Below are 12,858 nucleotides of genomic sequence, written 5' to 3' on the forward strand. Positions count from 1 at the left end.
ACTGCTCTAGAGAACCTCACTGCTCTAGAGAGAACCTCACTGCTCTAGAGAACCTCACAGCTCTAGAGAGAACCTCACTGCTCTAGAGAACCTCACTGCTCTAGAGAGAACCTCACTGCTCTAGAGAACCTCACTGCTCTAGAGAACCTCACTGCTCTAGAGAGAACCTCACTGCTCTAGAGAACCTCACAGCTCTAGAGAGAACCTCACTGCTCTAGAGAACCTCACTGCTCTAGAGAACCTCACTGCTCTAGAGAGAACCTCACTGCTCTAGAGAACCTCACTGCTCTAGAGAACCTCACTGCTCTAGAGAGAACCTCACTGCTCTAGAGAACCTCACTGCTCTAAAGAGAACCTCACTGCTCTAGAGAAGCTCACTGCTCTAGAGAAGCTCACTGCTCTAGAGAGAAGCTCACTGCTCTAGAGAGAAGCTCACTGCTCGAGAGAACCTCACAGCTCTAGAGAACCTCACAGCTCGAGAGAACCTCACTGCTCTAGAGAACCTCACAGCTCGAGAGAACCTCACTGCTCTAGAGAAGCTCACTGCTCTAGAGAACCTCACTGCTCTAGAGAGAACCTCACTGCTCTAGAGAGAAGCTCACTGCTCTAGGGAGAACCTCACTGCTCTAGAGAACCTCACTGCTCTAGAGAGAACCTCACTGCTCTAGAGAACCTCACTGCTCTAGAGAGAACCTCACTGCTCTAGAGAACCTCACTGCTCTAGAGCAGTGATTGTCAGGTGTGTCGTGGGAAAATGTCCAATTTCACTTAATTGGTCCCAAAAAATATTATTTAGTTGCCGCAAATGATTTCCCATTGTTGAGCGGCTGAGCTGCAATATAGTGTCTGGTTTCTTAAACAATTTAGCGTTTATTAAAGCTGGCTATTAAACAAACAAAACGGCCGTATGTGATTGATCTCATCCACACGACAGCTTGTCATGTCTGCGTCGCGTTACAACTCTTCTCTGCTCTCTGAGTTCCTCCCCGATGTGATGCACACAGGAGAGACACGGTGGACAGAGAGCGGCGACAAATATGTTGTGTGCTTTTTACAATGGGATTCGCTGCTTTAAGATGTCACTATTTTAAGCTATGAGCTCTCACTGTTGAAGCCCAACAGTTCATGTATCTGCAGGTCAAGACAAACAGCCTGGAGCTCATCAATGACGTTTCTGACTTCCCATATCGAGAGGCTCTGGAAATATTCTTCCAAAAGCCAGAAAAACACACTGCAGTGACAAAGCCTGCACACTTTGTGGTCGTCATTAAAATAAATGAACACCATGTTCCCTTTAAGGCAGTATTTATCTAACTGGGGCGTATTTATTACAGGTGGGGCGCAAGAGGAAATGCTGGTTTTAAATGTTCTCCGTTAACAGGTCACGCTGCACAAGCGCGACTCAGCGATTCTTGTCATGTCGCCAAAAGCCGATCTTTATGAGATCTCGGTGAGGTTTTTCTGCTGTTGTGTCTCAACATTGAGCATGAACTGAGAGCCGTATCAAATCTACAACCCCGTTTATAAAGATGTGTAGAGGAAAGCAGCTCACTGCAGCCACTAATACGGATGCAACGTGGTGCTCACATATCTGCACTCATTCTGTTTTGCAAAAAAAATATCTTATTGTTTTCCACAATAAGATATTTAGTAGTAACTAAATATTAGTTATTTTTTGCATAACTTCCCGTAGATTCATAATATTAACATTCACTCTAATGTTGGTGGTATTCAGTCTGTGATGTCAGCAGAAATAAACTCTTCCTCTTCCTCCAGGAAAGGGAAGAAGCCGATCCTGATCCTGAGGACTCAGCTCTCTGTTCGTGTTCACTCCATTCTGGGTAAGTATGTCCTCAGTGTCCTCAGAAGATACACCCTCCCTCTCCTCCACGTGGAGTATGATCCCTAACCTTCCTCTCCATAACAGCTCTGTTTGATGGAACGATTATTTTCATGTGGTCATGTGACCTGTGGTCATGTGGTCATTAGGCTGTATGAAGTGAAACGACTCCTGAGGTCCTGCCAGCAGGGTTAGCACATGTTAGCAAGGGTTAGCACATGTTAGCAAGGGTTAGCACATGTTAGCAAGGGTTATCAATATTTTGGATAGATGTGAGATTTCTCTGAACAATGTCCTGCTCTGTCTCCTTGTCTGCAGTGCTTGTGAAATGCATTGTGGGCATTGTAGTCTCCTGGTGTGTGTGTGTGTGTGTGTGTGTGTGTGTGTGTGTGTGTGTGTGTGTGTGTGTGTGTGTGTGTGTGTGTGTGTGTGTGTGTGTGTGTGTGGGAACAACTGGAGGACTGGTTGAATCTTTGACAACGATCGTGTCGTTCTTCTTACTGTGATGTATGAGGAGGAGGAGGAGGAGCTATGAAACGGCGTTCCTGGGGGTTTGAATCATGAGACTATTTATAATCAGCAAGTCTGCTCTGGTTTAACAGGATCACTGAATTCTGGGGAAACTGTAATACACATTTATTGATGACTTTATGGAGTTCATGGTGACAAAAATAGAATTTGTAGAAATTAAAAAGTTCAGCTGACTGTGGATCCGTTTTGAGTTAATACAACTTTGTATTGACCTTCTCCATGACTAGTGTTGTTGAGATCCGACTGTAGTATTGTTGAGATCCGACTGTAGTATTGTAGAGATCCGACTGTAGTATCGTAGAGATCCGACTGTAGTATCGTAGAGGTCCGACTGTAGTATCGTAGAGGTCCGACTGTAGTATCGTAGAGATCCGACTGTAGTATTGTAGAGATCCGACTGTAGTATTGTAGAGGTCCGACTGTAGTATTGTAGAGGTCCGACTGTAGTATTGTAGAGATCCGACTGTAGTATTGTAGAGGTCCGACTGTAGTATTGTAGAGATCCGACTGTAGTATTGTAGAGGTCCGACTGTAGTATTGTAGAGCAGTATTCCTGCTCCAGAGGGGATTTCCCAGCATGTTTCTCTGTGTTTTCGGGGTAAAAGAAACCGGTGAGTGACTCGTGTCCTGCGTCCGGTCCGCCTGTCTCTTTCTTCTTCTGTGGTGGGAGAACAGCCTGGAACCTCAGGACCGCCGAGGAGACGGAGAGGAAGAGAAAGGGATCCTGTTGGTTCATGTCCTGGTCTCACGGTGCCTTCAGGGGATCTTGTAGGTTCACGTCCTGGTCTCGTGGTGCATGTGGTCTGGGTTACTGGTTCAGCTGGTCTGGGTTACTGGTTCAGCTGGTCGGCTGACCCACCATCACACTGAATGACTCGCTGAGACCCAAGTCAAGGAACATGTTCACCTTCTGAAGTTGGCTTGAAGAGAGATGGTGAGTTTGAGGAGAGGAAGTCCAGGATGTCAACAGAATGATTCCTTCACTCTTTAACAGACTCTTAACAGACTGCTTTCATGCACAGACATAAAAAAAGTCATTGAGGAGTGTGAGTACAGCACTCTGCTGCATTGAAAAATCCCTTCAAAATAAAAGCACAAGATTTTCTTTTTGCCCGTGTAAAGACTTGTGGCCGACTGAAAACGGGTCAGTGATAGTGAGCATATGCCACATAAAAGGGCGTGGCGGGCCTTGAGCTAGAGGATTTGTATTATTGTTTTAGATATTAATAACACACACATCAGTGTGTGTGTGTGTAACCCAACCCCTCAGCTGGGGGGGCGGAAAATGAGTCTGGCCGGCAGCCATCTTGGGTCACAGTTATATGCGTCTGTGAATCACCCTCCGTTCCTTTGAATGCCACACACACACACACACACACACACACACACACACACACACACACTGTGAGCATACAAGCAGAACGAAGACATTTCATCTATGTTTCATGACTCATCTTCATCGGCCCTCTGGAGGAGTCACATGACCTGTGCGGTATCAGCAGGCTGCTTCCTGCATGAGGCCACCGGGTCTTTGTGTCCTCTGGTCTCTGATAAGACGCTCTAATATCCATATCACGTGAGACAGACAACTGTCTGTCTCTCAGCTGCTTGGCTCTAGCCCCGACCCTTTAGTCTCCAGTGAGGGATGGAACCCTCAACGCGTCTCCCATGATGAGCAGAAACGTTTCCATTCCAAGAAACCTGGAAACTGTGGTTTGAATATTTCACCCAGAAGGGGTGTGTGTGTGTGTGTGTGTGTGTGTGTGTGTGTGTGTGTGTGTGTGTGTGTGTGTGTGTGTGTGTGTGTGTGTGTGTGTGTGTGTGTGTGTGTGTGTGTGTGTGTGGTGCAGTGAGTCCTCACCACAGACTCGTGAACCAGAGGTTACTGGAAACTTTCTCTTTGTTACTCAGGAGGTGAAAGACACTCCAACTAGTTCTCTAGTCCTGTCTCACCCCTCTGGTCGTCCTGTCTCACCCCTCTGGTCGTCCTGTCTCACCCCTCTGGTCGGCATGTCTCACCCCTTTGGTCGGCATGTCTCACCTCTCTGATTCTCTCTGGTCAGAATGTCTCGTCTTCCTGTGAGACGGTGCTTCAATACTTCATCAGAACTATTTCTGGAACATTCAGCTGAAGAGATGATGTCTGGGACTCTGGATGTCCAAGCTCCTTTCTCTATCTCTATGGCTAAGCCCTACAGAGGAAACTCATCTCCTTACCCTATCTCGAAGGCTGAGCCCTACAGAGGAAACTCATCTCCTAACTCTATCTCTCAGGCTGAGCCCTACAGAGGAAACTCATCTCCTAACTCTATCTCTAAGACTGAGCCCTACACAGGGTCCGGCCCACCATACTCCTACAGCACCCCCCACAAAGCCCCCAAGGGACCCGGTCGAAAGCCTTCTCCAAGTCCACAAAGTACATGTAGACTGGTTGGGCAAACTCCCAGGACCCCTCCAGTAGTCTTTGAGGGAAAAGAGCTGGTCCACTGTTCCACGACCGAGACGAAACCCACACTGCTCGTCTTGAATCTGAGGTTCCACAAACTGTCGGAACCTCTTCCAGCACCCTGGATCCTCCTTTCCAGCACCCTGGATCCTCCTTTCCAGCACCCTGGATCCTCCTTTCCAGCACCCTGGAGCCTCTTTTCAGCACCCTGGCATAAGCTTCCCCCAGGAGGCTGAGCAGTGTGACCCTGATAGTTCAGCACACTCTCCGGTCCCCCTTCCTAAAGATGGGAATCAGCACCCCGGTCATCAGTCCATGGGCACTGTTCCCAACCCCCATGTGACGCTGAAGAGGCGTGTCAGCCAAGACAGCCCAACAATGTCCAGCGCCTTCAGGATCTCATCCCCCAAAGATCTTTTTGACTACCTCAGTGGCCTCTACCAAGGATCTTTTTGACTACCTTAGTGGCCTCTACCAAGTATCTTTTCGACTACCTTACTGACCTCTACCAAGGATCTTTTTGACTACCTTAGTGGCCTCTACCAAGGATCTTTTTGACTACCTTAGTGGCCTCTACCAAGTATCTTTTCGACTACCTTACTGACCTCTACCAAGGATCTTTTCGACTACCTTAGTGGCCTCTACCAAGGATCATTTTGATTACCTTAGTGGCCTCTACCAAGGATCTTTTCGACTACCTTAGTGGCCTCTACCAAGGGTCTTTTCGACTACCTTAGTGGCCTCTACCAAGGATCTTTTCGACTACCTTAGTGGCCTCTACCAAGGATCTTTTCGACTACCTTAGTGGTCTCTACCAAGGATCTTTTCGACTAACTTACTGACCTCTACCAAGGATATTTTTGACTACCTTAGTGGCCTCTACCAAGGATCTTTTCGACTACCTTAGTGGCCTCTACCAAGGATCTTTTTGACTACCTTACTGACCTCTACCAAGGATCCTTTTGATTACCTTAGTGGCCTCTAACAAGGATCCTTTTGACTACCTTAGTGGCCTCTACCAAGGATCTTTTTGACTACCTTAGTGGCCTCTACCAAGGATCTTTTCGACTACCTTAGTGGTCTCTACCAAGGATCTTTTCGACTACCTTAGTGGTCTCTACCAAGGATCTTTTCGACTACCTTACTGACCTCTACCAAGGATCATTTTGATTACCTTAGTGGCCTCTACCAAGGATCTTTTCGACTACCTTAGTGGCCTCTACCAAGGATCTTTTCGACTACCTTACTGACCTCTACCAAGGATCCTTTTGATTACCTTAGTGGCCTCTACCAAGGATCTTTTCGACTACCTTAGTGGCCTCTACCAAGGATCTTTTCGACTACCTTAGTGGCCTCTACCAAGGATCTTTTTGACTACCTTAGTGGCCTCTACCAAGGATCTTTTCGACTACCTTAGTGGCCTCTACCAAGGATCTTTTCGACTACCTTAGTGGCCTCTACCAAGGATCTTTTTGACTACCTTAGTGGCCTCTACCAAGGATCTTTTTGACTACCTTAGTGGCCTCTACCAAGGATCTTTTCGACTACCTTAGTGGTCTCTACCAAGGATCTTTTCGACTACCTTAGTGGCCTCTACCAAGGATATTGTTGACTACCTTAGTGGCCTCTACCAAGAATCTTTTCGACTACCTTAGTGGCCTCTACCAAGGATCCTTTCGACTACCTTAGTGGCCTCTACCAAGGATCTTTTTGACTACCTTACTGACCTCTACCAAGGATCCTTTTGATTACCTTAGTGGCCTCTACCAAGGATCCTTTTGACTACCTTAGTGGCCTCTACCAAGAATCTTTTCGACTACCTTAGTGGCCTCTACCAAGGATCTTTTCGACTACATTACTGACCTCTACCAAGGATATTTTTGACTACCTTAGTGGCCTCTACCAAGGATCTTTTCGACTACCTTAGTGGCCTCTACCAAGGATCCTTTCGACTACCTTAGTGGCCTCTACCAAGGATCTTTTTGACTACCTTACTGACCTCTACCAAGGATCCTTTTGATTACCTTAGTGGCCTCTACCAAGGATCTTTTCGACTACCTTAGTGGCCTCTACCAAGGATCTTTTCGACTACCTTAGTGGCCTCTACCAAGGATCTTTTTGACTACCTTAGTGGCCTCTACCAAGGATCTTTTCGACTACCTTAGTGGTCTCTACCAAGGATCTTTTCGACTACCTTAGTGGCCTCTACCAAGGATCTTTTCGACTACCTTAGTGGCCTCTACCAAGGATCTTTTCGACTACCTTAGTGGCCTCTACCAAGGATCCTTTCGACTACCTTAGTGGCCTCTACCAAGGATCTTTTTGACTACCTTACTGACCTCTACCAAGGATCCTTTCGACTACCTTAGTGGCCTCTACCAAGGATCCTTTTGACTACCTTAGTGGCCTCTACCAAGGATCTTTTTGACTACATTACTGACCTCTACCAAGGATCCTTTTGACTACCTTAGTGACCTCTACCAAGGATCTTTTCGACTACCTTAGTGGCCTCTACCAAGGATCTTTTCGACTACCTTGCTGACCTCTACCAAGGATCTTTTCGACTACCTTAGTGGCCTCTACCAAGGATCCTTTTGACTACCTTAGTGGCCTCTACCAAGGATCCTTTTGACTACCTTAGTGGCCTCTACCAAGGATCTTTTCGACTACCTTAGTGGCCTCTACCAAGGATCCTTTTGACTACCTTAGTGGCCTCTACCAAGGATTCTTTTGACTACCTTAGTGGCCTCTACCAAGGATTCTTTTGACTACCTTAGTGGCCTCTACCAAGGATTCTTTTGACTACCTTAGTGGCCTCCAGCAGGGATACGGGTGCTACAGAGAGGTACGTTATGTACTGCTTCTGGAGTACTGCTTCTGGAGTCTTGATAAGAATAAGACATGACCTCACATGTTTGTGTTTCTGTCCTCTGTGACCTGCTCTCTCCGGACTGGGGATCAGGGCTGGGGATCAGGACTGAGCGATCCAGGTCTTGGTGGAGTTCAGGTCCAGCTGTCTGTGTTTATTTTAAAGCCATGGAAGTGAAAGGAGTTCCTTAAATAACTCAACATGTCGTCTGCTGTCACACTAGTACCTCAAAGTACTGCGTTCAGAGGTTACTGAAATAAACGATACATACCAGAATACTATTTATTTTTATTGTATTCCTGTGTTGGTCACTTTAAAAGCTGGAGCTCCTTTAATGACTTCATACACGTTTCATCTGTAATAATCCATCATGAGATTAGATATTCCTTCATTAGTCAGTGGGAGATGAAGGATTACAGAAGACGGTATCATAAACACTTCATTTATTGTTGATTAATAATCTGACTAACGATAATTAGGCATCTGAACGTATTTAATATCTGGTAAACAGTATACACCATGATGTATCATTTCATATTCTGATCATGTAATAAACACTGTGCTGTTCATTCATTTCTCTTTTCATCCCTGATGGATGATTCTGAGCTTTGTGGGAGGAGCCTGAGCTTCTTCTTCTTCTTCTTCTTCTGCTGCTCACATTCTCTGGTCAGCTGGAGAACCGGAGAGTAAACAGTTAGTTTCCTCTGAAGCAGTGAGTCACGGTCCTGAGCCGTCGGAGACAAACAGGAAGGCTTCATTCCTCCCTTCCCATCCTCTGCTGGTCTCTAGTGGTCTCTGCTGGTCTCTAGTGGTCTCTCCTGGTCTATGCTGGTCTCTGCTGGTCTCTAGTGGTCTCTGCTGGTCTCTAGTGTTCTCTAGTGGTCTCTGCTGGTCTCTGCTGGTCTCTGCTGGTCTCTAGTGGTCTCTAGTGGTCTCTAGTGGGCTCTGCTGGTCTCTAGTGGTCTCTAGTGGGCTCTGCTGGTCTCTGCTGGTCTCTGCTGGTCTCTAGTGGTCTCTAGTGGTCTCTAGTGGTCTCTAGTGGGCTCTGCTGGTCTCTAGTGGTCTCTAGTGGTCTCTGCTGGTCTCTAGTGGTCTCTAGTGGGCTCTGCTGGTCTCTGCTGGTCTCTAGTGGTCTCTGCTGGTCTCTAGTGGTCTCTGCTGGTCTCTAGTGGGCTCTGCTGGTCTCTGCTGGTCTCTAGTGGTCTCTAGTGGTCTCTGCTGGTCTCTGCTGGTCTCTAGTGGTCTAGGCTGGTCTCTAGTGGTCTCTGCTGGTCTCTAGTGGTCTCTGGGGGTCTCTTTATTACAGATGATGATAATAATATAAATAATAATAATAATGTAGTTTATTACAGATAATAATGTAGTTTATTACTGATGACGATGATATGAATAATAATAATAGTAATCATTAAAGCTGCTCGCAGCTGTGACTGGCCCTCGCTTCAAGCACGTCGGGGACGCCTGTCACAGCTGCGAGCAGCTTTAATTTAGAGGGATATATATATATATATATATATATATATATATATATATAGGGGTCAGGGGTGTCAAAGCTTTTTTTCACCGAGGGCCACAAACAGAAAAATATATGAAAGTCTGTGCTACTCCGGTGAGGTATATGGCCAAATGAATCAAAGGAGGTAATTTATATGTATGTGTGTGTATGTATGTATGTAAGCTTTTTTCACCGAGGGCCACAAACACATCAGAGGAAATTTGGCCTTTTCCAAGCTCCAGTAGAAGTCGGTAGGGAGAGAAACTGACTGAAGCTGGTTCTTCAGAGATTCATCACTGCATCTCCATCAGTTCTAGTTCAGACTCTCTTCACTTCTTCTGCATCATCAGGAGTCGAGAACAGCTTGAATTCGTTCTCAGTGGCAGAAAGATCTGGGAAGCGCAGACTGAGTTCTGTCATTTGATGTGATGACAGACACATATTTCCTCTTTTTCGCAGAAAGGTTGACCTCTGGAAAATGGAATGTATGTGTATATATATTTTATACATGTAAATATATATAAAAGATAAAAATATGTATTAAAAGTGATCAAAAGCTTGAGGTTTCATGGAACGGCGTGGAAGTGGTGTGACGACTATTGCATATGGTTCGTGATCATGCAGCAAGCTGTTGTAGCTCAACTGTACTTTGTCACAACTGTTCCAAAGTTAACATGCTTTATGAGAGGCATGGCTGGAAGACTTCTGCATGCCAATATGAACTCATAGTCAGAGCGCCACCTACTGGGAAACTATGGCAATTTGAACTGGAAATGAAGGACGAAAATGAAATTGGCCGACTTCTGGTACGGTTTAGAGCATGGTCCCAAGAGAGTTATTTTTAAGTTTATATGTGGTACATACGCCTATCAAATATTGTATATCTATGTTGAACGTACTGCGAGGGCTGCTTTGTTGAATTTAGTTGAATTTACCCCTAAGAAGTTAATGGGTCCTTTTCTTTTGAACACAAAGAGATACAAACAAGCTTTTGATTTATTTTTATGAAATTGAACCTTTAATGATCCACAGAGAATTTTGTACAAATCAAAGCCAGCGTTTAGGAAGATTTGAGAATAAAATTGTTTTTATCAAAATTCAAAATGGTGGAAATTCTAAGTAGGCGGACTTTAGTGCGACCACGTACTTTTTTGTAGAGCAGACACAACCGGACATGTGTGCCAAATTTCAGGTCAATTGGTGATAGGGGGCAAAAACTGTGGGCTTTCACAACTCACAGGTTGTCAAAAAAAACACGTTTTTTTAGGGGGCGCTATCTGACTTCCTGTACGGTTTAGAGCATGGTCCCAAGAGAGTTATTTCTAAGTTTACATGTGTTACATATTCCTAGCAAGTTTCATACATGTAGGTCAACCGTAGCGCTGGGGCTGATTAATTGAATATTTGTAGGGGGCGCTATCGAGCCGAAGTTCCAGTTTTGAGTCATTCAAGTCATATCAGATAACTACATCTTTGCCTTTAAATGTGTTTGGCAAGTTTAGTTACGTGTCGAGCATGCTTAGTCCCTCAAAAGTACCTTCGTTGTTGACCGCGAAGGATGGGGCGCCACGGCAACAGCGTTACACAAAAAATCCAAAGCTTTAGGGGCTGACATCATGAAAGTCTTATGTTTGTCTAGAAGTAATTGGAAGTTGATCTGATTGACCGACTAAGAGAAGCAAGCCAAAGTATAGAATATTTACTTCCTGTTGCCATTAGGTGGCGCTATGACTCTAATTAAAAATTAGACTGCACATGTCTTCAGGCCTGGAGGCTGATCAAACATGTGAAACCTGGAAAGGATCTTATCATGTGGAGTCGAGTTACATCGGTTTATTCGGTCACGGCGAAGGATCGAACTTCTGCGATGGACCGACGCTACGCCGTTCAACGGATCCTTACAATCTTCAAGGTGATGCATTACCAATGTCTTAAGTCTGTTCCGACGCATTTTGAGAGGGATCTGAATAATCTGTGAGGAGCACGGTGTACAAGTAGAAAACATGTAACTTCCTGTTGCCTTTAGGTGGCGCTATGACTAGGATGAAAATTGATCATATGGATGTCTTCAGGGTCAGGAGGTCATGGCATATGAGAAATACGGAGCAGGTTACATTATGTACGGCCGAGTTAAAGCAACTTCCATTTTCATGGAAAATGGTGTCTCTTTGGCGCTGCTCTGCGCTCACATAGTTCGATATTTTTTAAATCCTTGGCGAACTTTTCCCTGCAAAGGTCTCAACATCATATTGCCCGAATGTGAAATCAATCGTGTTTAATCTCTAGGAGGAGTTCGTCAGAATACAACGCCTGAAAACAAGGAAAATGCCAAAATTGATCGGTTCACTGCAGCGCCCTCTAGTGTCTGAATATTATGAAACAATTTGGGTACGTTAAGGGACACGATGTTGACATATGCTACAAAGTTTGTGAAGATAGGCCAAGTAATTAGGAAGTTATGTGTATTGACATATTGAGCCACGCCCCTAAGAGGTTAATTGGTTAATAACTTCTGAACGCAAAGAGATATCAACAAAGTGGGAGATATCATTTGATCACATTGAGCTAATGATGATCCACAGAAAATTTCGTAAGAAACGGACCCAGCGTTTAGGAGGAATGGGCAAAAATGTGTTTTTTACAAAATTCAAAATGGCGGAAAATCTAATTAGGCGCATTTTAATTTCACAGATGAGTTTTTTGTAGAGCAGTCCCACCCGGACATGTGTGTAAAATTTCAAGTCAATCGGCCATAGTTGGCAAAAAGCGTAGCCTTTCTGCCTAAAGGGGGCGCTATAGAGACATTTTCTCAGACTTTTGGTCGACGCCCAAATTATATTAAAATTTTCGCCGAGTCTGATGGGTGTGCAAAGTTTGAAGAATGTAGGTTTATCCCAAGCTCCTCTTTTCCCTGCGCATAGGTCGGGAATAATAATACTTAGCATTTCAATAGGTCCTCGATCTGACTACGTCAGTGCTCGGGCCCTAATGAGCTTCCCCATCTCTCCTCCCGTGACATCGCTTCCTGTTTCTTCTTCTCTTGTTTCAGAGAAGCTGTTCAACTCTCAGGGTCCAGAACTCCGGCGGTCCCTGTTCTCCCTCAAGCAGCTCTTCCAGGTAACAGACTCTCTGATCCCTGAGGGAGGCCCTGAAGGCATCACAGTCTGACTCAGGCCCGCGTGACAGACAAAGGTCGCCTGCTGCATCTGGTCTGACGGTCTTGTGTTCCCTGCAGGACGATAAAGACCTGGTCCCGGAGTTCGTGGCCTCTGACGGTTTGAATTGTTTCATTCAAGTCGGAGCGGAGGCCGACCACAACTACCAGAACTACATCCTGAGAGGTGAGCCTGCAGCCCCCGTCAGAACCTGAACACAGACCCCTGGACCAGTACAGCTTCAGTCTGTAAGGAACCAGGTCCGCTTAGAGTCACAGGTCTGAGATCAGCCTTCGGTCTGTAAGGAACCAGGTCCGCTTAGAGTCACAGGTCTGAGATCAGCCTTCGGTCTGTAAGGAACCAGGTCCGCTTAGAGTCACAGGTCTGAGATCAGCCTTCGGTCTGTAAGGAACCAGGTCCGCTTAGAGTAGAGCTTCATCTGGAGCTGAAAGCTCACACTGAACTCTCTCTCTCTCTCTCTGTCTCTCTGTCTCTCTGTCTCTCTCTCTCTCTGTCTCTCTC

General features: G+C 45.7%; 1 protein-coding gene across 1 annotated transcript in view; it reads left to right on the forward strand.

The window, feature by feature from the left end:
• Window positions 1–1,741: 1,741 nt before the first annotated feature.
• The window catches only part of fhod1 (formin homology 2 domain containing 1), a gene marked incomplete at its 5' end in the record, with an annotated part of 42,483 nt that continues 31,366 nt past the window's right edge, over window positions 1,742–12,858 (forward strand). The window contains 3 exon segments of the mRNA XM_079230461.1: window positions 1,742–1,841; window positions 12,231–12,298; window positions 12,417–12,522. Coding sequence (XP_079086587.1) covers window positions 1,742–1,841; window positions 12,231–12,298; window positions 12,417–12,522 — 274 coding nt within the window.

Source organism: Taurulus bubalis (genome assembly GCF_910589615.1).
Source record: "Taurulus bubalis genome assembly, chromosome: 15".
Classification (NCBI taxonomy): domain Eukaryota; kingdom Metazoa; phylum Chordata; class Actinopteri; order Perciformes; family Cottidae; genus Taurulus; species Taurulus bubalis.